This window comes from Mus caroli, unplaced genomic scaffold (assembly GCF_978045245.1).
Source record: "Mus caroli unplaced genomic scaffold, Mus_caroli_1 scaffold_9, whole genome shotgun sequence".
NCBI classification, from domain to species: domain Eukaryota; kingdom Metazoa; phylum Chordata; class Mammalia; order Rodentia; family Muridae; genus Mus; species Mus caroli.
In genome coordinates, this window is record NW_028227264.1 from 26,998,920 (window position 1) to 27,022,139 (window position 23,220).

Here is a 23,220-nt window from a genome sequence, read left to right on the forward strand (position 1 = left end):
GACCGATGGATCTTTTTCCACATTTGTTTATTCCAAACACAGTGCCCATTGATAGCTTCTCTTTCCTTATTCTCTTCTGAAGAAATCAGACTTCTTGAGTAAGGAACAGTTTGAATAGAATACAATCAATTCAAACCTCACCTTTAAAAAAGCTCTTTAGCCACAAATACCAAAGTGTCCTCATCCCTTTTCCAGATTCAAACAAGTTATTTCTGATAAACTCTAGTATTTATTAAATTATAAAGTTTTTTTAATCAAAAAGAAAAATGCAGACTAAGAGAAACCTCCAAGTACAAGGACAAGACAGCAAATCTTCTGGAAGGGAACACCATGAAGTGCGGTACAGATTCTGAACCTCATTAGCTGCAGCTTTACAGTTCTATTTCAAGAAGACCAACTATAGCTGTTAATCATCTATTTTAAAATCCCAAGTCACATCAAGCTTCCTGCTCTGAATGATATCAAATATCTCATTTTATTGAAGATTTTATACCAATCCATGCAGAAAAAATAAGGTAGTGCAAGAGTCAGATGAGGACCATTAATGCACAGGGACACACTAGCCAAAAGAACTAAAAACTTAAAAAAATACACTATAAACAGATGTCAAGAAAACTGTGTTATAGTGAACAGCTCTCAACTATCAATACCCCAGTTCCTCACATTAAATAAATTTCAGCAGAGACATGTTAGACATTTTAATTTCAGGTCTGTCTTTCCCATATCCCTTCCCCCCCAACTCCCACAATGCACTACTAAGGATGAGTATAATGTTACGTGGGCAGAAATTTACAGGTATCCATTTTACCCTTGAGTGTGGTGCTGAAGACATTTGTTTAAACCTCTGTCACTGTGCACTGTCCATCAGGCCTTCTGGATCTGACATTGACACTCACGGTCCCACCCCCTGCAACAACTGATCGGTCAGTTCCTGATCGGTCTGACTGGTCAGCTACTGTCTGGTTTCCATTTGGAACCAAAGGTCTCTGTTGGGTCGAAGAGTGCTGTGCAACTACCACAGGGGCATCCTCACTATCACTACTGGCATCTGATTCTGTTTCTTCAACGGAGGTATCTGGTACTCTGCCAGAAGATGGCGATTCATGATCTTCTTCTCCTTCACCTCTGTGACTCCTTTCAGCTATGCTATCTCCACTGAGTTGTAAATGAGCAAAAGAGTCTTCCAAAGAAATGCCTGCATCAGGGGATGGTGTTACAGGGCTGGTTAACTGACCATCAACTGATGTCAGGGGCCTTGTAGAAGATGGCACTGCCAGCTGAACAGAAGCTCCAGTCTGTGCTGATCCACTGTCCGCACCATCAGCAGAACTCTCTCTTGCTAGGTTTACAGTATTGGTGTCACAGTCCAGTCTAAGTCCAGCTACTCCCTTCTTTGGTATATCTATTATATCTCTCTTAATCTTCCTGCGACGTCCATGTTCATTTCTCCTATATTGAACCATGTTTTCAAGATCAGCAACATACAGAAATCCAGCAATTAACATCTCCGTGTTCTTTTTACCTTTGGAAAAAGCATCTTCCAGCTCCCGACTGGTGCGCTCATCATACTGCCACCACCCGTTCCTTCCTTCATAATACCACGCATATTCACCATTTCCTCTGCTTGCAGCCTTAAGTTCTTCTGGTGACAACAAGGTTGGCTTGTCAAGAAAATCCTCAGGAATTTCTTGTCGACAAAGAGCACATCGCTTCCCAAGCCATGAAGCACCCTTTACACACAGATAACAGAAAACATGCTTACAGGGCAGACTGACAGGGTGAACACATGTTTGTAGACAAATGGCACATTCGGGAACTGTCAGAGAAGGTGCAGTATTAGAACAGGACTCATTTGCCTTCTTATTGGTAGGAAGCATATTTATTGAGTGATCAATTTCACCACAGCCGGCCATCCTGTGAGAAGAAAGAAAATTGAAATCAGATTTAAACTTTTATTATATTTTAATTCACTAGTTCAGAAAATATTCAGTAAGCCATTCCATACAAACCACATGCTATATAAGATAGAAAAAATGAAGAGACCAGCAAATTCAAAGCCAGCTTGGGCTATATAATGCTCCTATTGCAAAAACAAGGGTAGGAAAGGGAAAGAAAACAGCAAAAACTAGATATACATAAAACCATTTTTACATTTGTAGTTGTATGTTGATGCAGGAACCAATGAAAAGTAGTTATTAGACAAAAAAAATAAATAAATAAATAAACCAAAGCAAATATAGCATCTTAAATACTAAGACAGAATTAAATGCAAACATTTAAAAACATGAAATCTAACTACACGCTGGCTTCGGAATTGCTATGAAGAGGAATGGGAAAACAGCTAGGTTCTTCAAATTATAGCTCCAGACAACAGCAATTTGCAGCCCTCATTTTAATTAGCAATCAGGTGACATTCCTAGATGTTTACTCAAGCCAGTAATTTAGCTCCTAAACAGCACTTATACCTCAATGCATTCAAAAGATCAATATGTCATATTATCATCCTCCTATGTGCATGGGCCCAAACCATTAATACCCATTATACCTTTCTCAAACCACACATCAATTACTAAATCACCACACATGCCTTTTAATTCAGCCACACTCCTTCCTCAAAAGGCTGATTCTGATAATCCAGAATCTCTTAGGATCCTTAAATGGTCTGGCTACCACTTCAGCTATCAAGATTTCCTCTTGTCAGGCATCGAGATATCCCCTGAACTTCCTCCAGTGTGATCTATGTATTCCCACACGCCCTTACAAATGTTTACTAAAACAAAACACTTTTTAAAAAAGCAAAACCATGAGTATACCATATTGTAAAACAGAAATTTAAGTTCTATTTTGATTAAGCTCCAATATCTAGATAAACCTTTTTCAATACAAGGTGCTTATATATACACCCTGTCACTATGAAAAGGTTCTGTCAGTGTACATATCAGTTCTGAGAAAGCACAACAAATAGCCAAATAGTGGATGGCTGTAAGCACCCACAGAGAAAGTAATACCATCACTGGACAGTGAAACTGATGCTAATCATGAAATCTAAAAACCCAAGTCTCACTGTCCTTCATTAACTACATGCTTTTATAGTCATTCAGATAAACCAATAACTTAAATTTCCTTACTTGAAAATTACATGGTTCAGGTTTAAAAAAAAATGATTTCTAAATTTAGTGTCTACAGTTCTATGAAAGTTCCACAAAAATGAAGAAATATAAATATAAAATTTGCTCTGAAGAGAGGGAGGAAAAGATTTGCCAACTTGGAACTTAACATTGATTAAAACTTTTGGAATTTTGATTTATGTAGATGTATGTGTACATGCAGAGGCACCTGCGCAGAGGTGAGTTGAAGGCTCCTGGTCACCTGGACCTGGAGTCTCAGGTAATTTTGAGCTTCTAGAAGTGAATGCAGGGAACTGAACTCTGGTCCCTACAAGGATTGCAAACCATGAATCCCTCGAGTCTGGACACTTAGAACCTTTGCCTTATTAAGTAGCTACTAACACCTACAGGTGCATTAACAGTGCTGCAGTCTAATGACAAACAGAACACAGAACACATATATGTGCATGTAGGAAATCACAAACATGATGTATTGGAAATGTGTTAAGAGTGCTCACTTCGGCAGCACATATACTAAAATTGGAATGATACAGAGAAGAGCAACATGGCCCTGCGCAAGGATGACATGCAAAATCATGAAGAGTTCCATATTTTTTTTTAAGCGTATAAAGCTTCAACTGTATATAACTCCTGAAGAAATTAATTAAAGCTGAACTTTCCTGTTAAAAAAAAAAAAGAAAAAAGAAAACGTGTTAATGAGCAGAGATGAATAGATGTAAGTTAGGAGGTTTGAGATGGGCAGGTGGGGGCCTGGATGGTGGAGATTTCAGGCAAACATAAAGTCCTGAATTTAGTAAACCATCAAGGAAGTCAGCCTGAAAACAAACATGACTTAATTGTTATTCCATAGATAGAAAACCACAGATAAAAAGAGAACAGCTGACTGGACAGACTGAAGAATGGAGTTCACAATCCCACTTGAAATCACGAATCAACTGCTATTTAAATGAGTGACGCCTTTCCCATTTCATTCTGCCATGCTAAACACAGACCATTTCAAACTAAACTATTATAAGGACTTGTACTTTTCATCCTAGATCACTCCAAACTAGGTCCTGTGGCTTTCAAAACTGAAGAAAAGATCCTTTGCCTTTCCATCTTATATCCTATTACTCTGCTTTTTCCTTTAACACTGGTTGCTCAAGAGACACATTTTCAAAATTACACTAATTTGTAAATTAGACTGAACTCAAAGGAAAGGACACATACAGTACCTATGGAGAGTAGTGGCAGATACTTAATGTATATATTATTTTTCAACCTTTAATGATAGTATCAAGCCCCCTTTCCAGAAATTTTTTATTATAGTAATCAGTAAAGTATAACTTCTAACTCATTCAAAATAAATTAAGCAAATACAACTTAATGTATTTCTCCCTCTAGGAGCTTCAAATCATTTTGTCATGCTTTCAAAGATCTCATTTGAACCAAGAGTGTAAAAGTGTAAGGAGAGACCTGCTAACTCCCCAATAACCAACACCATCTCTCTCTCCTTGCCTGACCCACGTGACCTGACCATGGACACTTTTTGTTACCGTCTGAAAAAATCTTCATTCTTTGAAATTCAAATCAAAGAACTTAATTTTAATGAAATTCCTTTTTTTTCCCATGTTTGTGTGTGCACGCATGTAAACTCATGCATGTGGTCTTGTGCACATAGAGACACAAGGTTGGCTTCATACATCTTTTTCAATTGCTATCCACCTATTCATTGAGGCAGTGTCTCTGAACAAAACTACAGCTCACCATTATGGCTTGTCTGTCTAGCCAGCTTGCTCTGGAGCTGTTGTCTCTGCCTTCCAAGTGCTGGAATTACAAGCTATATTACCCATCCTGCATTTTTGTGGGTGCCAAGGAACCGAACTATGGTCCTTACATTTGTACAGCAAACACTTATGAGCTGAGCACAAGAACGTGAGTACAAAGAAGGAATTGGTTACTTGTAGGGAGGGGACACATTAAATGTATAACATGTACTTTGTAAGAAGTGTGCAAAAACTTATCCTCCCTTCATGAGTTCAGATACTTATTCTCACTGCTAATAGGTCTTAAACAGATTTTAGGTCACAATCTTATTAAGAATGTGATGGAATCTTATTTAAAAGGTTAAAATTGGTCTCCATATATAACCATCAAGTTACAAGTCAGCAACACATAAACATGTTCTCAAAAACATGGAAAGTAGCAAGAGCAGGAAAAACAGGTACAAAACCTTGGGTTACCCAATACTTCAAATCATAAGCAACTTGTAAGAGATTTCAAAAATGCCCAGAGGAAGACAGGAAACAGACATCCCCACCAAAGGCAAGAGGGATGTCAGGCATGCTGCATAACTCCACTTACTGATTCTGCTTTGACTGCCAGAGATCACCAAGTTTCTTCCCAGTAAATTAGCCATCTTTATCTCCTATTGCCCCAAAGAAGGTTATGAGATTTCCTCACCCCTCTTAGTTACGAAACACTGTTATCACTGATCAATTACACAGTCAAAGAATCACTGGCAAAACAGCTGTGCTTCCACTCTGCCTCAGGTACAATATGGGGTTCTGCCAGCCATTTGCAAAACCCCTTAGATTTTGTAATCAGCACCACACTCTAACCTCTCGAGAACTCTGACTAGCAACTCAAATGACCTCCTTTACCTTAATAAATTAAACCCATTCTTTTTTCTAAAACCTTATGCTTTTCATTTGGATTTTAGCACATTCTCAATTCACCCCAAGTTTCTTTTTCCCTTTTCTCTATTACCCCCTCAATATCAGTACTCTTTCAAGACCCTGTAGGTATTCCCTGTTGTATACATTATAGCTTGTTCAGTATTCTGAGCATCTCATTGGCATGGGTCTGTGTGACTGGAAATGCTCCACCTCAGACCTTATTTCTGATTCAGTATTCCAAATTCCACCTCAATATTCTCTAGGCACTTGAACTTTAATGTGACTGAAAGCAAACTTTCTGCTCCCTAAATCCTGTATTTTTTTTTCCTCTCCACCTTGGATAAATTACCATTATTAGTGCTCACATAACCCCTAGCCACAACTCCTTTAAGAGTCTGCCTTTTCATTCCAAAACCTGTAAACTTATTTCCTGACCCTTAGCTAGCTACCCCTTGAACAAAATAGAAACCTTCCAATAGACTTCAGTCTTCTCTCTCCCTAGTTTCTCCTCTGCTCAGTCATGCTTATTTGTCATCTCTCAACCTTTAAGAGTTTCCTCCTATATACATAATCCAATAGAAGTTCCCAAGCATAAAATTGCACTAAAACAGTTAAAATCTTAGTTATACCATTTTCCTTTAGGTTAACACTTGCCAAAATTGCCTAACAATAGGAATTAACTAATATGCTCTTTCTGAGCCCAGGGGTTTGGATTTGGGTTCAATAGTCTGTCTTTTTAAATAAGTGCCTATTGACTGATGTTGGTATAGATGCCACAGTAGAAAGAGAAACTCACCAAGATGCTAAGACTTCATTTCCCAAAGGAGCAAAAAGAGGGGTTCAGCCTTCTTGGAAAAGACTTACCGGAGCTAGCTCACTCCAGTCATTTTATTCAAACCTTACACAAGGTTTATCAGTGCTGGGAAAAGTTCCAACTACCGAAGTTATCTTGCCCTTGCTGCCTAATAGAGCAGACAACCCACACAAACCCCAGTCTCTTGACCATGGCCAGCCATAATCAAAAGGAAGGATTCCAGGTTTGCCAGGATAAGGCTAAGATCTGTGCAGCTGCAAGCTCTCACATAGCTCTCACCAAGTGCAGATTTTCCAGGGAGACATCATTTCCTCAAGGTTCAAACAGTCTCAAAACAATTTCTCAGCCTCTGCTGATTAGTGCAATCATAGCAAAGGTTTTGCTGAAATTCAATTTAATGATTAAATTCAGCAACCCAAGGAAAATACACACCAGGTACCTGGTAATACACTAAGTATTAAATGAACATTCATTCTTTTGACTCTGATAGCTCTTTCTTCCTCTTTACTCTTATATATATTCTATCAGTTCTTGATACTCTGAAGCACCTGAATGTTAGGCATCTGTACCCCTTTCTTGTCTTCTTCCCTCTCGGTTCTTTACATATTAATTTCTTCTTCTCAGCTCCAAAAGCATCTTACTGTTATCTCAAATTGGCACCTGCACTACCATTTATTTGGTAACATATTTGTCTCATCTCATTTACTAAGCTATAGTAAGTTCTCTGGTGACCATGGTCTACAAACATACAAGATTAACCCTACCTGTACAGCACACACATAGGTGGAAGGAGGCATCTGCCTCAGCTGTAAGGAGTTTGCCTAGCAAGCAAAAGGTCAAGGTCCTGAATGTGATCTCCAGTTAGGTGTGTGTTGGGTGTGGAGTATGCAATACACAAAATTCACTGGTTCCAATATAAAGAAAGTGAATTATGGCACCATTTTCTCTTATCCAATTCTCAACACTGACTTAGAATGATATGGTTATACTTTTAATGGCAAAGTTATTACACTGAAAAAGGGGGTAACAAACTAGTTTCTGTGTCCAACTTGGAGACTGTAAAATAGAATCTGCAGAAGTCACTCTGGTCCAGGAATGTGAACACTGTAATGAACAAGACTGAAAGGTAACAAGGTTTCATTTCCCATGATCTAAAAGTACCATGCTGATTGTAGGAAATATTTCATGACTATAATGAACTTTAATATGATCAGGTTCAAGGCTGTCAAACCCCTGAAGGCATATTACACAAAGCCTAGATGACAGAAAAACACAACTAATGAAAATATAAATTAAACCAATTGATATGAATAAAAATGGCGTACTAATTTCTAAATCTAAACACAAATGTAAGAGTATGAAAAAAAAATCTTTAAATGTCATGAAACAAACTTTTAGTAATTAGTTCCAAACTCCAGAAATCTTTCTCATCTTAATAAAATCTGAAATATCTTACCTTGGTTATTTAAGTAAATGTCTATGCAAAGCAAAGGTAGAAAACACAGGCCTCCAGATTTTTAGACTAATCATAGTATCCCTATGTGGAAACTTAGAAATCTTGATTGTAATCATTTAGTATGCATAGGACTGCTTTCTCTATAAAGCAATGGGAAGTCAATAAAAATTCATTTTGCACAATTAAAACTAAACACAGTATTTTTCTCTGCATTTACCCTACTCACTCCATTGGAGCTTCAGCGAAGCTGTGATGCTCGAGGCTATTCTTACATTTCTATCACAGATTCCACAGGCGCCGGTCACAAAAATCAAGCATCTTCATTACCAGCTGTCAGCTAATTGGTAGTGTTTTCTCTTGTGCTGCTGGTTCATTCTCTGTGCTGCAAAAGAAACACAGTCTCTCTAGCAATCCCTCCACACACTAAGGTCAATAGAATTACTTAAGTATGATGGTTTAACTAAATATACTGACAATTTTTATTTTAAAATAAAATTGAAGACAAGGAACAAGGTTGCTCTCTTTCACCACTGCTATTAACACAATGGAGGATCTAGCAAACAAGTTAGACTGAAGAAACGATAAAGCTGTACAAAGTAACAATAAGATTTTAAAATACATTTTTCACCTTTGCTGATAAGAAAATGAAAATAAACCAATTTCTCTATAAGGAGAAGAAGCTGAATAACCAAGTTCAGCAAAGTTGTAGATTATAAGTCACACACACCACACACCTCAAGCAATCACCCAACAGAAAACACACCAGTAATAGCAGTCAACAAAATGGGAATTAAAGAAAAAGACCATTGAAAGTAATACATTTGTTTTGGACTGACTTAACCAAAGCTTGTCTGAAAAAAAACGATAAAATATTAATGACATAAATAAAGTAGGACTGAGTAAGTAAAAAAGCAGCCAGTGATCATAACTGGAGGCCAGGAGAAGACAAATACTCCTCACAGTGGTCTATAGACTGAATAAATTCCTATTAAAATCTTACTATCCTTTTTGCATAAATAGCACAAAGTTAGTCCTTAAATTCAAAGAATCTTGAAAAATAAGAGTGAAATTCAACAACTGCCACCTCCCAATGTCATAATTTACTACAAAACTGAAATAGGAAGATACTTTGGTATGGAATTATGCATAGACAAATACATCCATAAAATAAAATTATGAATCAAGAAAACAGATGGCTCAGTAGAGTTAAGAGCACTTACTGTTTTTTTTGCAGAGGTTCCTGGTTTGGGGCGGGGCTCAGCACCCACACAACAGCTCACATCTCCCTATTCTGTCAGTTATATGAAATCTAATGCCCTCTTTTGGCCTCCACAGGCTGTTACATGTATACAATATACATAAACTTATATAAGCACATACTCATAAAAATATGTAAATAAATATTTTCACCAAATTTAGAAATAAACATATTTCTGTTCAAATGATCTTTGTGAAAGTGTATCAAGCCTATTCAATATGGGAAGAGTATTTCCTCAATAACTACTGGGATAACCTGATTTAGACATGCAACCAAGTCAAGCCACACTTCACAAAACATCTCAAAATTAACTCAAAGAGATCAATGACTAAATTATCATAATCAAACCCTTAAAATGTTAGAAGCCAATAGTGTACAAACTCTTTAAGCACTGGCATGCACAACACCAATAGCATAGAGAACAAAGGAATATATAAATTGGACCTCATCAGAATATAAAGAACATTTGACAATTTATAAAAAGGAAGAACAGATTTGAAAATCAAGACTTAATTTTCAGACTACTTAACTCTGACAACTCAATAAAAAAACAAAAATAAGAAACAGGCTTGAGAAATCATTTTTTTTTTGTTGTTTTGTTTTGTTTTTTTGGTTTTTCGAGACAGGGTTTCTCTGTGTAGCCCTGGCTGTCCTGGAACTCACTTTGTAGACCAGGCTGGCCTCAAACTCAGAAATCCACCCGCCTCTGCCTCCCAAGTGCTGGGATTAAAGGCGTGCGCCACCACACCCGGCGAGAAATCATTTTTTAGAAGAAAATGAACAATGAGCACATGAAAAGGTATTCAGTCTTGGTAGTCATTAGGAAAATGTAAATCAGACCCACAGCAGTGTATCTACCAGGAGAGCTATATTTTTTTACAAAGTGAAAATAAGTACACGTGGCTGAGGATGCAGTAAAATCAGACCTTTCGTGACTGCTAGTACATGCGTAATACGATGTCACCTCTGAGGGTCCTGGGTAATTACTATATATCCAAGCAATTCCACTTCTAGATCCATACCAAAAGAAAACTAGTACTCACAGACTGTCATACACCAAACTTCCTAACAGAGTTACAGTGGAAAGATGGGATCTGCAGATAAATGGGTAAAGGAAACATGGCATTGCAGTATTCAGAACAAAAGAATGAAGTTTGTGCAATATAGATGCAACCTGAAACATCTTGCTAAAGTCACATGAGCCAGACACAAAGGGAGAAATACTGTATTTAGGACTGCATGAATAGACTACTTCATAGAGACCAACTTAAGGGGTGACCAGAGAGCAAGAAGAGAGAGCAGGGAGCTCCTGCCTCACTCAGATATATATAGTTTCTGTCTGGAATATGAAATATTTCCAGAAATACATAGTAAGGATGACTATCCAACATTGTTGATAAAATTAGCTATGTTGAGTGTACATTTACAAATGGTTAAAGAGTATGTTTTATTTCTTATAATTCTACTACAACACATGCTTTAAGTAAAATAATCAAGTTCTGTATGAACCCAAAGTGGCAACAAAATGTCAATAGCCCATTCTTAATACTGAGCATCACTGCTTCCTACACAGGTGCTATTAGCACATTAACTAATGGACGCTGTTAATTATTTTACTACCTTTATGGCAACATTTTCTCAAGCTACCTCCTGTCCAAGGAATCACAAAGCACCATCAGCCTCTAGCTGTTGCCATATAGTATTCCTTCCTGGGGTTTGCCTACTTCAAGAGGCAGGCACATCATTCCATGTAAAACTTACTTAACATCATGCACAGGATCACTAAAGCACTGACACCAATGTAAATCTAAGTAAACCTGAGAGAGGAGAGATGTGGATTCTGTTTCAGTTCCATACGCCTCTCAAGGTTGGCAACTTTTTTGCTAGCCTATTATCTAAGATTCTGATAGCCAAAATTAAATGGAGCACCTGAGGCCTCTAGGAAAGGGGTTTCCGTTTACTCTGGCTTTAGATAACATGGCTGCCACTATTCCATTCTTCCTAACAGCTTTTACACTCTGTCTTTGTGGTGGGAAAAAGTTCAGTTGTATCACACAGGATTATCAATGCGAGTCCCTCCCACATCCTACTCAGACACTGCCCATTTTCTCACAATGCCATCTGCAGGTCAGAGGGAAACATTCTATTGTCTCAACATGGCTTCTTTTGAGACTCTGCCACTGGCTGTGTTGACTTCATCATTTCACTCCATATCATCCTCTTCATGCCATCTTATAGCAGCCCCACACACCTACTTAACTGTCTCTGAGAATGAATAGGCCGGCTTCTCAGATGTCCTTAAACCATGCTCCAATATTCATTTATTAGAAACAAGTACATAACTTCTTAAAAGTATGCATTTTGGGGCCCTCCCACTGTAGATTCTAGGCTAGAGATATTGATGAGTCTTAAAAAACATAAAACTGCCCTTTATTTTCAACTTCTAAACTCCCAAATTCAAATCACGTTACTTCCTCTTAGCAATAAAGTGCCACTTGGCATTGTCATCTAAAACAAGTCCCAATCCCATTCTCAGACCGTAAGTGCTGGCCCTTCCAGATCACTTCCCACTCCCACACCTGCTCTTTAGTTATGGAGACCTCTGGCTGCTTCCCCATCTTCCTTCCTTTATACAGTTCCTGATGTCATTTCCTTTCCTAGCCAATCTAGAATCATCTGAAAGTTCTTCCCTAACAAAACCCCTGTTTTCATCTCCTTTAAACACCTCTGCTGAATCTTGCAATGTGTCATTTCAGTTTCCATGTCTTAGCCACTTAGTGGTCAGAGAAAATGAGAAGACATTATTACTAACTTCTCTGGCCCTACATACTGTCACACCAAATACTGTCATCTTGCATACTGGACACACTGGGAATTTCCTATGGACTACTATGTGACCAGCCTTGAGTTCATTCGTGAAGTCTTTGAGTAATGAGTAATACGTTGGAAAAAAATGGATCATGGTCTTCCTAAACTAGAAGCCAAATCTTAGTTTTCCAGTCTATTCAATAAAGGCAAATTCCTCAGGAAAACGAAGGCTTTAGGTAGGTCTCTGAACCCTAAATAAGTAAGTCCCTCTTACTCATCCTTGGCAACCAGACTTCCACATTTATACCAAAGGTATACCGAAGTTCTCAATGCTCCAAAAAGCTCTTGATAACTCTGTATATCCTCCTGCCTTTAAAAGTCTTCCTCTTTTATAGTTTATAAAATGCCCAATGATGTTCACTGCACTGCAGAGGAATGGTCCCTCAAACTATTTCCCTCTTCTGTATTTTATGTATTTTTCTACTATTGAATGAGTATTGGCATTATTAATTTATGCACTGACTTTTTTCACAGAATCATGAGGACCTGACAAATGTTATCTCTTTAAATGGCTGGTAAACTGCCAATCAATTTATGTTGATTTCAACTGCTTTGTTTAAATACCACAATACTTACGTCACAAAATACCTGAGTTTCCTCTGAGAGGAAGGCGCTCTTCTGGAAACTACCACATACATAAAGTTAGAGACTTTTAGAGAACCTACAAGGTAAGTGAGCACTAGAGCTACAGCTTGAGACTCTGTCATCCTTCTATCTTTTAGCAAGCACAAAATTCATCTGGCTAATGCCTACTTAAGGATTGTCCAGAATACAGATAAAAACCCAAGAATAAGGTAAAATTCTTGCCTGTAAAATTCTTTTTATAAGAAATGTGTACCCAATTTTTTCTTCACACTGAAATACAGTGAAAAAAATTTTGTTCCTATTTTTAGTTCTCCTTCTTCCATGTATTTACTTACCTATTGCTTCTCTTTAATAAATAACAACTGTCCCTGCCTATTCACTTACCTATCTTGTCTATAAATATTTAATCTCTACAACTGGTTTGTACTTAAATATCAAAGCAAACAGAAGCAAAGAAGTTTTGAAATAACCCATATAAATCTTTAAGAACACCTGCATTTGGACCAGTCTATCCTTAGAATTGTTTTATTCCAGGTATACATTAACTCTCAAAATCTTTGGTGCTCATAGACAAACTTTATCAAAGTATTCCATCAACAAACCAGACTGCAGCTATAAGGGGATAACTTTACAAATGTAAGCAAGATGGCAACAGTGTCTCTGTGAGGGCATAGTGCATATATTCTCTAAAACCTTGCAGGTTATGATGACTTTTCCAATTTCTATATCTCACAGGATTTTCTAAGTTGAGACAAAATGGATTAATAATCCATTAATCCAGCTACATTAAAAAAAACTGAAATGTAGTCATATTTTATTACTTTAAAATTGTAACCACTGAAGAAATTTAAATCATAATTACTTGACTACATTAATACCTAATATAAATATTAGGATTAATAATGTAAACAGTTAGGATTAATTTTAAGCCAGCCAAACTTTTTAAAGGTCCACTGTCCCTAGATAATAAACTTGAATAAAGTATTGTTTAAGAAAAAAAAGGTGAATCAAAGAAAAAAGATGAACATATCACAATAGAAATAAAAATATAAATGTCAAATTATATACAGTTGAACATTTTCTACCTATCCTATTTAAAGTTAAGGTGTAATGAAATAAGAGTTACTCAAACAGAATATACTATATAGAAAACATATATTCAAACCTTATTATGTATATCTGTTTACTTACATATGTCTCTATTATAAACACAAGAAAAATGAGTAGGGGTCAGGTGGGATTTAACAACACATCTTAAAATTTCTTAAGAAAGATTCCCAAATTCACAAGTATGTAACTGTTACAATGTGTCAATTTTTGTACTTCATCATCAAATCAGTTTTAAAAGTCTAAGTTAAGCTTGGAAATAAGTGTTCTGTCAAAACCCGATTCAGTTAAGTGGGGTTCCATACTTTTGAGGGATCTTTTTGCCTTGTGTATGACTGCCCTTAAGAAGCCTCATCCTATGACTCTATTTACTTTTGTCTCAGTCCTTATATTTAAGTGTAAGGCTTTAAATTCCTTCTCTGCAAAGTGAGCGTTGTATTTATTTCATTAACTCATGAGATACAAATGTCAATTTATATTTATATTTAATACACTTATTCTCATCTAACAGATGTTTCAGGCTGGCAGACGTTCTATAAATAAGAAAGTCCTCTTATTAACTGGTGAGCGACCTTTGTCCAGTCATCCCTATGCTTTTGTTACTTTGCTCTCGCCAGGACAACTCCAAACATTCTAATTAGCAGGCCTTTAACAATAGGCTTTGTATTAACTAACTAGAAAGGTAAATCAAAGAAACAAAGGAAGCTGTAGACTAATGTAAACAGTGTGTGTGCTCAAAAAGACTGTTTCTAACCCACTCAGCAGTTACCCAAGTTCAGACTCTGCGATCAAGAAGGCAACCAAGCAAGGAGGTAGAAAAGACTTTGATCTTCCATCTCTCATACTGATAGGGAAATGTGATAAGTCCTTCAAACTCATATGTGGCTAACAGAAAATATGTTTTAAACAGATGGATATGAAAAAATTCTTCCTATTATTTTCTTCTTCATAGTCAAGGAATCATGTTGGATCCAAAAAAAATAATAATAATAAAACAAACCCTCCAACAGTTTCAAAGTGGCACTTTTACTAAATGGCATGTCTCCTACAAAAAAAAAAAAAATCATTTATGTTTGCACTCCTGTGATCTAATGAACAGTTACTTGGGACATTTCCCCATGACTACAATTCGACTCAGTTCTTAAACAGCATAAAACAGAAACTTTCGAACGTTTAATGCCAGGGTTTTCATTCTGTCCACATTACACAGGCCCAATTAAGACATAAATAAACTCTATAATATCCAAGCCCCAAGCAAACATAGCCCAAACTCCATCTTTACTGTAGCAGTTACTCTTGCGTTTTCTCTAAAATGAGATTTACTTCACCTATTTTCAAGTGGTTTTACAGCTCCCAGACGCTCTTCACACTCTGCTAGTATGTGTGCGTCGTTTTCTTAATTTGTTCTTTAATATGCCATGTTCTTTAAAAGTCTAATGATACACATCATTTATTGTTATGTTCTACGCATTCAACTTCTATGACAATACGTGCCTTTCAATGCCCAAGCTCCAGGTGCACATCCAGTTTGCAAAAGAACACACACACACATACACAGAGAGATAAAATGTAGTTGTCAGAATTCGTGTGCTAACTTACAGTGGGGAAACATCTTACCTAATTATAGAGGACGGTTCCATTTCCACATCCTCAAAAACAATGTCACATAGCCCTTTCTCTTAAAAAAAAAAAAAAAGTCCAGAAAATAAGACAGTGACAACAATGGGGATCCCGTGCGCTCTCAGATGGGGTGGAGGGTAAAGGAGAAAACTCCACATCCAGCAACCAGAACAAAGCGACTGCCGGAGCTCTCAAGATGCACCCGGCTTGGGAGGCCCAACTGGTATCCCGACACCTCAGGCTGGTTTCGGGTTTGGGGAGCCATCAAAACAAGAACGCTCGGCGGCTTCCGCCAGCGCGAGGAGGAGGGGACGACTCCGGGCACTGGGCAAGACCCAGAGGCACAGCCGCGGCAGCGGCGGCGGCAGCAGGGCAGGCGGAAGAGAGCGTGCAGCCCGTAGCCGACTGAGGCCCGGTCGAGCCCGCTGGAGCTGCCCGCAGCCTGGCCTGCCTGCGCAGTAATGGCCGGGGCCGCGCCCGTCACAGTCCGGGCTGCGCCAGCTCGGCCTCCCTCCGCGCGCCCGTCCGGGCCGCGCTGGCCAAGGGCGTCCCCGTCCTACCGGCCCCCGACCCGCCGCCGCCCGCCGCGGACTCCGAGCGCCGCCTCGCAGCCAACGAAGCCGCAGTGCCCCCGCCGAGGCCCGCAGCCCACGGCCCCCCGCGCTCCTCACCGGTCCCGCCCGGAGCCCACCTCTCGGCCGCCGCCGCAGCCACCTCGCAGTCTTTTCTCCTCCGCTTCGGAGCCCGCAGCGGACGGGGACGCGCGCGGCCGTCACGTGACCGCCCGGCGCTCAAGGGGCGGGGCCGCGCCGGCGGAAGCCACGCCCCTCACCGTGATCTCACGCGCCCGGCGTCCCTAGCCAGCAGTCCCCAAGCTGGCTGCTGCTCTTCTCTGTCCCTTGTTGCGACCGGGCTGCTACTTGTCCCTGTTCCGGTCCTCCCTCACCCTCTGCGTGGCGCATCTTGTGGCCTTCTGGTTCTGAACCGGTGGAGGTCCTTCTAGGTGGCTTGTGGGAGGAAGCTAGACCTTCAGTACCAGGAACTTCCCAAAACTCAGCCTTGGGCCAAGTCCTACGTTTCCTTTGGCCGTGCCCTTAGGGAGAGACTACCGCTTGTTCCTCATACAAAAAGGCACAAGAAAAGGCACGTCGTGGACTGGATGGTCCCCGGGATGCTCCAGTTTATTCACCTCACAAATGGCTAGATATGTAATGGGAGAGGGGGCGTGCTGGGGTCTCAACAAGTCTTTTGAACCCTAACAGCATAGGAAGCTAGAAGAAGAAATCGTCCCGCGAATCTAGAATAAATTTCATGGGTTAGTTTTATGGCAAGCATATGGTGTTAAACATCAAAATCTAGTCCTTGTTCATTTTAATCGGCACATGATCTTTCTCAGAACAGTTTTCTCTACTTGAAGTTGCACAAAATGGACGAGAGAACCTTTTCAGGTTTGAAAGTATTTCCGCATTCTGTAACTGTTTGCATTGTGCTTGCGACAATGTTGCATTTTGAGGTTTCATCCACTGTTTGAATTCAGGACTGAAAAATGTACCGTGCACCTATTTATAGGGCTTCAAGGCCACTGATCCAAAGGAAGAGCTCATCTGCTTAACATTAATAGCTGTAAATCCAGAGCATGGGTTCGGGTTATTCAATCAGTTGTTATAGGAAATATTATATGAACTTTTATAGCCTGAAGAGAAAAGGTTGTACATCAATGTACGTTGAAAGGGATAAGACATTGAATAGGTGAGTCGAAGTGAGCAAGCATGTGGGTCTATTTCATAGGCTTCAGATGTTAAAATATTCTTAATTTCAAAGGGATCTAGCGGTAGGGGGTTGATTTACCATACTTGAGGATCTGGGTTCAACCCCTAGTACCATTGAGGGAAGGGGTTGGGGGGATTAAAAATGTTGATGGAAGCTACTGGCTAGCTAGGTTTCAACAGTGCATACCAAACAGTCACAAAGATGTTAGGCCAGAAGATACAGGAATTAGTAGCAAATGGTTACTATGGCGACTATGGGCTATGGGGGAGGAGGGGCACAAATATTTGTTCTTGTTTGCAGCATTCTCCTGGACCACTAATAGAAAGTTTAGCCAGCCATTCAGTCCACAGGATCTTCCAAACAATTGTGACTTCTTTAGGGAAACAGGTACACAATGTGTAAATGTCTCTTGGTATCAGCTATTTCAATACACTTTCTTCTAAGTAATACTATTTTTATAACTTTAATTAATGTACAGATATTGAGAAACATGCCATCTAAGCTTAGTTCCCTATCATGTCATTTTATTTTTAATTCCAGTGGTATACAATATATGTATATAATAGTAGCAAAGTAATAGCAAAATTTTGACCTGTTTTTCAAGATTCAAGTTTGAAGAAACAATAGCAGGGCTACCAATACAATATTCTGGGAGGGCTCATCTACTCCCTACAATAATCCAATGTCATCCTCTGCTATTCCCATTTTACAGAATTAGCACACAACTGGGGTTTGAATTCAGGTGGAGATTCTATGAAGATTTATTTCTGGGTTAGGAAATTTTCCATAAAGAAAGTCCTGTTTGAGAGAACAAAATTCAGACAGATCATAAATATGTTGCCTAGCCCCTATGTCTATTAATAAAAAGCTTTTTTATTGTTGTCCTTCAGTCTCCCTGGGTGCATAAGAGGCACGGAATATCTAAGTACCTGGAGTCTTATTTTGTCTGCTTACTGAAAAACCTGAGACAGACATGAAGTATCAGAAACCTAATAAAATACTCTCTCAGATTCAGCCCTTTCCCACAACCATGTCAATACATGCTTCTGTATCTTTGTTCCAACCCATCTTTAGTTTCTTTCTCCTTTGCTGAATATACACTTTGCAAATAATTTCTTGGCTGGCTCTTTCCATCTTCAAAATACACTCAGGATCCTACTACATTTTATGCTGACTTCTAAACCAAACCTAAGTGAGGTCATACCATACTTCTGAATACACATATACAACCCCCTTTGGCTTACCAACACAAAGACAAATCAAAAGTCCCCCTTTTGTGTGTCACCCTACTTTATGATCTCCTATACGTCTTAATCCACTTCCTGCTCCTAAAACACCCCTACTCAAACTCTCTGCCACATTCTTTGCTGGCCACTTCCCCTCTTATGATCACTCCCATAATGCATTCTGTGTTCTCCCTCTCCCTCTCTCTCTCCCTCTCCTTCTCTCTCTCCCTCTCTGTCTCCCTCTCTGTTACCCCCCACTCTGTGTGCTCAAATACCTTTGCATTCCTCTCCCTGCCTCTGTTTAAAATTTTCATATTACTCACTATCATTTCTTATTCTCCTTTCCATTTTTTCTCATATGTACAGCAGTGTAATGGATGTTATGTTTAACTCACCCAAATTCTTTGCATTCTCCTCTGGGCCAAAGCATAGAACTCAAAAGAGTGAGACTTTGTAATCTACTTTGTATGGCATGTTAGTTAATCTTTACAACTTCCTGGGATTTTGAATCAACATGGAAACAAATCTCTGGGCATACCTATTTGGATTATCTAGATTAGATTAATTAAAGTGGGAAGATTTGTCCTAAATGTGGGTGGTACCATTCCATGAGCAAGGGTCATGCTTTGTCTGAATACAAAGAGATTCAGGCACCAGCAGTCACAATATCTGCTTCTTGCTTGTGGATACAATGTGATCAGCCACCTTCAGCTCCAGCTACTGTTATTTCCCAGCCTGGTGACTATACCCTAGAACTGTGAGCCAAAACCAACTTTCTAAAAAAAAAAAAAAAAGTCTTTTTTGTTAAGGTATTTTATCACAATAACAGGAGAAATATCAAATACATATACCAATTGCAGGAATAGTGGGTGCCATTATTTAGACAAGTTTCCCACAAAAGCAACAAATGATTCAATGAATACAAGTATGCCCACAAGAAAATGTATGGATGTAAGTATGCATACACTCATTGACGTGCTGAATAATAAAATAAAAAATAATAAAAGAAAAAGGTGAACTCATTCTTTGTAGATGCAAACAATCACTAATTACAATCAGTAATTGTAGATGCAGACAATCACTGAGTTTATAATATACTATTTATCACACATCCACTTCCTGAAAGATATTTCAGGCATTCAGATGAATGCCCATCTTTGCATAATACAAAATGACAATTTTTCCAACATGATCAGGAGTATTTTTCAAGGACTTACCTCCCAGTCATGATTAAAGGCTAAAGCATTCAGATTAGTTACTTAAAGAATGAAAGTAAACCTAACAGATACAAGACGTTTCCATGACAACAAGACATTTCCATGACAATGTTCTGGTGCTGGCATTCTGGTTTGTGTCACAGAATTAAAGATAAAGGGGTTGCAGCCAGCTTCTAGGAAGTGCCTGTGTTTGGAATTTACTTCTTCCTGCCAGTTCATAAAAGACTCATGAATATCAACCTCTTCAGGTTATCATTCTACTGGATATCGTCCTCTCTAAGGCTCTAAGGGTCAGATTTTCATACACTGCTTGTTTAACTGAAGAATAAAATATAATTGATTTTTCTCAAAGACATATAAAAAGAGCATGGTAAAATTATGTACATTGCAGTGGAGTGCATGTGGAAAGCAACGCTTTTAGAAGCTTTACTGAACCCTAGAACCTCTTCTGACACTTGCAGAGGATCTACAAAGGGAAGTTTTTCTTTTTTTTTTTTTTTTTTGGTTTTTCGAGACAGGGTTTCTCTGTGTAGCCCTGGCTGTCCTGGAACTCACTTTGTAGACCAGGCTTGGCCTCGAACTCAGAAATCCGCCTGCCTCTGCCTCCCGAGTGTTGGGATTAAAGGCGTGCGCCACCACGCCCGGCTTTTTTTTTTTTTTTTTTTTAAGTTTTTCTTAATAATACAGAGACTGTAGTGGCCTTGTTCAAATATCCAGTGTTTCCCAGCATATACAAAATATAGGATGGAGCTAAATAATAAATGTATGTAGATAATAAAAAAATAAATAGATGCAGATGTGAGAATTTAACTGTTTCTTTTAGGTGAGGCATGAAAGACATTTGGAAAATGTAAAATAGTGGCACTCTTCTCATCCAATTATCATTATTTTGAAAATAAACTTATTTTTGTAACATGCTATTTATGTACTTAGAGCAATGGCATGATTGTAAGTGCATTAATAAATTTTATACGATCCTTAGTTTTGATTTTTTTATTTGGTAAATATTGACATACACATAAAAGTTCTTTAGGGTCTTATGCAATTTTTAAGTATTTAAAGGAGTGCTAATCTGGATCTATTTCAAGTACCAATAATTGTGAGCTAGATTTCTTTCCACATGAAAGTAATCCTTTGATAGCTGTGGATATGGCTTTCTCATTTGTCTGGAAGGAGAACAAAACAGACTCAGGAATGCATCAGTCATTAGAGCTAGCAGATGAAAAGGAATAAAGCAAAGGGGAAGTTTGGAAAACCAATTTTTCCATTTTAATTGAAGAATTACTCTCAGACTGATACATAGCATGGTACCCACACTATGGCTTGATGTCTCTTGTCATGAAATAGTGCTTACTTCTTTAAGTAGAAGAAGGTTGTCGGTAATATTTAGCCAGTGTATATATTTTTCTTTTTTTTTTTTTACCTAACATAATAATGAATGTTGTCTTTTGCATTTTTCCTTATCCAGTCACAGAAATTGTTATGAAAATAATTTCAATGAAGAATATTTGAAATTCAGCATGGGATCCAGTGCATGAATATGAGCTCGTGGAGAATCCAGGACATCTCAGGCAGCCTGGCTGAGAAGACTGTGCATGAGTCAACCACAAGGCAGTAAGGACATGGAGAGTCCTGGGACCAGAGCTGTCATTAACAAACACAGCAGAGCAGTTCATTCATTTAACTAACATATGCAAACTTTACTTCTGCTGTGTGTAGCCATAAACCAGAGGTAAGCTATTACCACTACTCATTAATTTGACAAAACACTTATCCAGGAAGGTAACTATTATCATTGTATTGTCACCACCAATGAACTCTGGTTCTCAGACACTTGGGTTGAGACCATCTCAATGTCCCAGTCGTTGAGCTAGCTGATGACAGATTATTGAACATCAAAGCCTCCAGATGCACGTGAGCCATTGCTTAGCAATATATCTCCTTCTCTGTAGCTATAGATATCCCTCAGGTTCTTTTCTCCAGAGAACCCTGTGACCTCCATGTTCCTTATTTCTGTTATGATTTTTGAAATTCTAGGAAACACTGTTTTTGTAAATGGAGCATATAAAATGGAATAAGCCAGTGACTGTACACCAGTGTGCTAATGTCTGAAAAGATATGGGCATTTTAGAAAAGGAAGGCTGTCATCAAAAGTGTAGAACTTCCACTGAGAATGTAGGATACAAATTCTCTGTTGGTATTGGTGTCATATCTGCAGCTGACTCAATCATATTTCTACTATGAGGAAAACTGGCTGAAAGGTGAAACTCATACTGTCAGAAGGAGGCCTCACTAAAGTGGCCTAAAGGCTGTTTATTTTCTCTGCCACCATTGTGTGAGGTCATGTCATCTTTGCTATAGTTCACTGGAAATATCTGGAATGTCCCTGAAAACAGCATGTGCTTACACTGGGGCCTTAGGTTGGTATGACTGGAAGGTTGTAAAAATCAGAAGAGCAAGATGCTGACAGGATTTAGGTCATTAGAGGCCTGCTTTGCAAAGAAAAGAGAGACATTGTTCTCTCTCTCTCTCTCTCTCTCTCTCTCTCTCTCTCTCTCTCTCTCTCTCTCTCTCTCTCTCTCTCTTTCATTCCTGTTCCCATGAGGAGCTTACTCTTCTAGAATAACTGTTACTGCAGGCCCAAAGGCAAGGAATGAAGCCACTCATGGACCAAAACCTTCAGAACTGTGAACCAAAATATGCTTCTTTGTAAGTTGATTTTCCCTCTTGGAGTTTGTTATGCTAGTGGAAAGCCAGCTAATCCATCCCAGGCGTTGTTTACATGAGTTTGGGCTCACTTATACAGAATTTGCTGTACGGAACATCCTGGTGCATGTCCTGTACTCAGCTGAAAACAAACCCATACACTTACCCAAACTAGTGCATCCCTGATTCTCCTATGTCCTCAGTTCCACTAAAATGTTAGAAATATGAAATAAATGGGGAAGGGGCCTGCTTAAGAAATTGAGGCATCTCTCAGTCTTGGATAATATAGGAAAGAAAGAGATTAAGAAAAAATTGCACAAGTTAGGATTAAATCTGCAGGCTTGTGACTCAATTTCTGTTCACAATAGAACAATCTATATTTAGATGTTCATGAAATACTCACCCCAAACAGACAGAAATAAAAGTGATCCAGAGAGGGGTGAGGGAAGGAGAAAAAGGGGGAGGGAGAAAATTTATGTACAAAGATATTTTTCATATCAAGTTTGTCCAGTCATATATTTTGACCACAATGCATCTTAACTAGTTGTTAATCACAAAATATTGAATTAGAAAAAAATGTATTTATGTCAAAATTTAAAATAAAACACTGAGCCAACAATCAAATCAATATCATAATTTTGGATTATAGTAAAATGAGAATTACAAGAACAAAAGGCATTAGCAATTTTCTTTTTTTTCCATTTTTTTAAATTTTTAATATTTTTATTACATATTTTCCTCAGTTACATTTCCAATGCTATCCCAAAAGTCCCCCATAGCGCCCCCCACTTCCCTACCCACCCATTCC

General features: G+C 38.6%; 1 protein-coding gene and 1 non-coding gene across 9 annotated transcripts; one reads left to right on the forward strand and one right to left on the reverse strand.

The window, feature by feature from the left end:
• Positions 1–10: 10 nt before the first annotated feature.
• Positions 11–16,263, reverse strand: Rnf146 (ring finger protein 146). 8 transcript variants are annotated; one of them, XM_085842718.1, is made up of 4 exons: positions 16,185–16,257; positions 15,491–15,551; positions 8,328–8,437; positions 11–1,914 (listed from the first exon to the last, which is right to left on the reverse strand). In XM_085842718.1, coding segments are annotated over exons 3-4 (1,080 nt in total). In that variant the 5' UTR covers positions 8,330–8,437; positions 15,491–15,551; positions 16,185–16,257; the 3' UTR covers positions 11–836. The 8 variants fall into 8 exon arrangements, with proteins under 8 accessions (XP_085698844.1, XP_021029802.1, XP_021029805.1 ...); XM_021174143.3 differs by having other exon boundaries at positions 8,282–8,437; XM_021174146.3 differs by lacking the exon at positions 15,491–15,551 and having other exon boundaries at positions 16,185–16,263.
• Positions 3,618–3,723, forward strand: LOC115032294 (U6 spliceosomal RNA). Its single transcript, XR_003837934.1, has one exon. It is a non-coding gene; the product is annotated as a U6 spliceosomal RNA (small nuclear RNA).
• Positions 16,264–23,220: the final 6,957 nt, after the last annotated feature.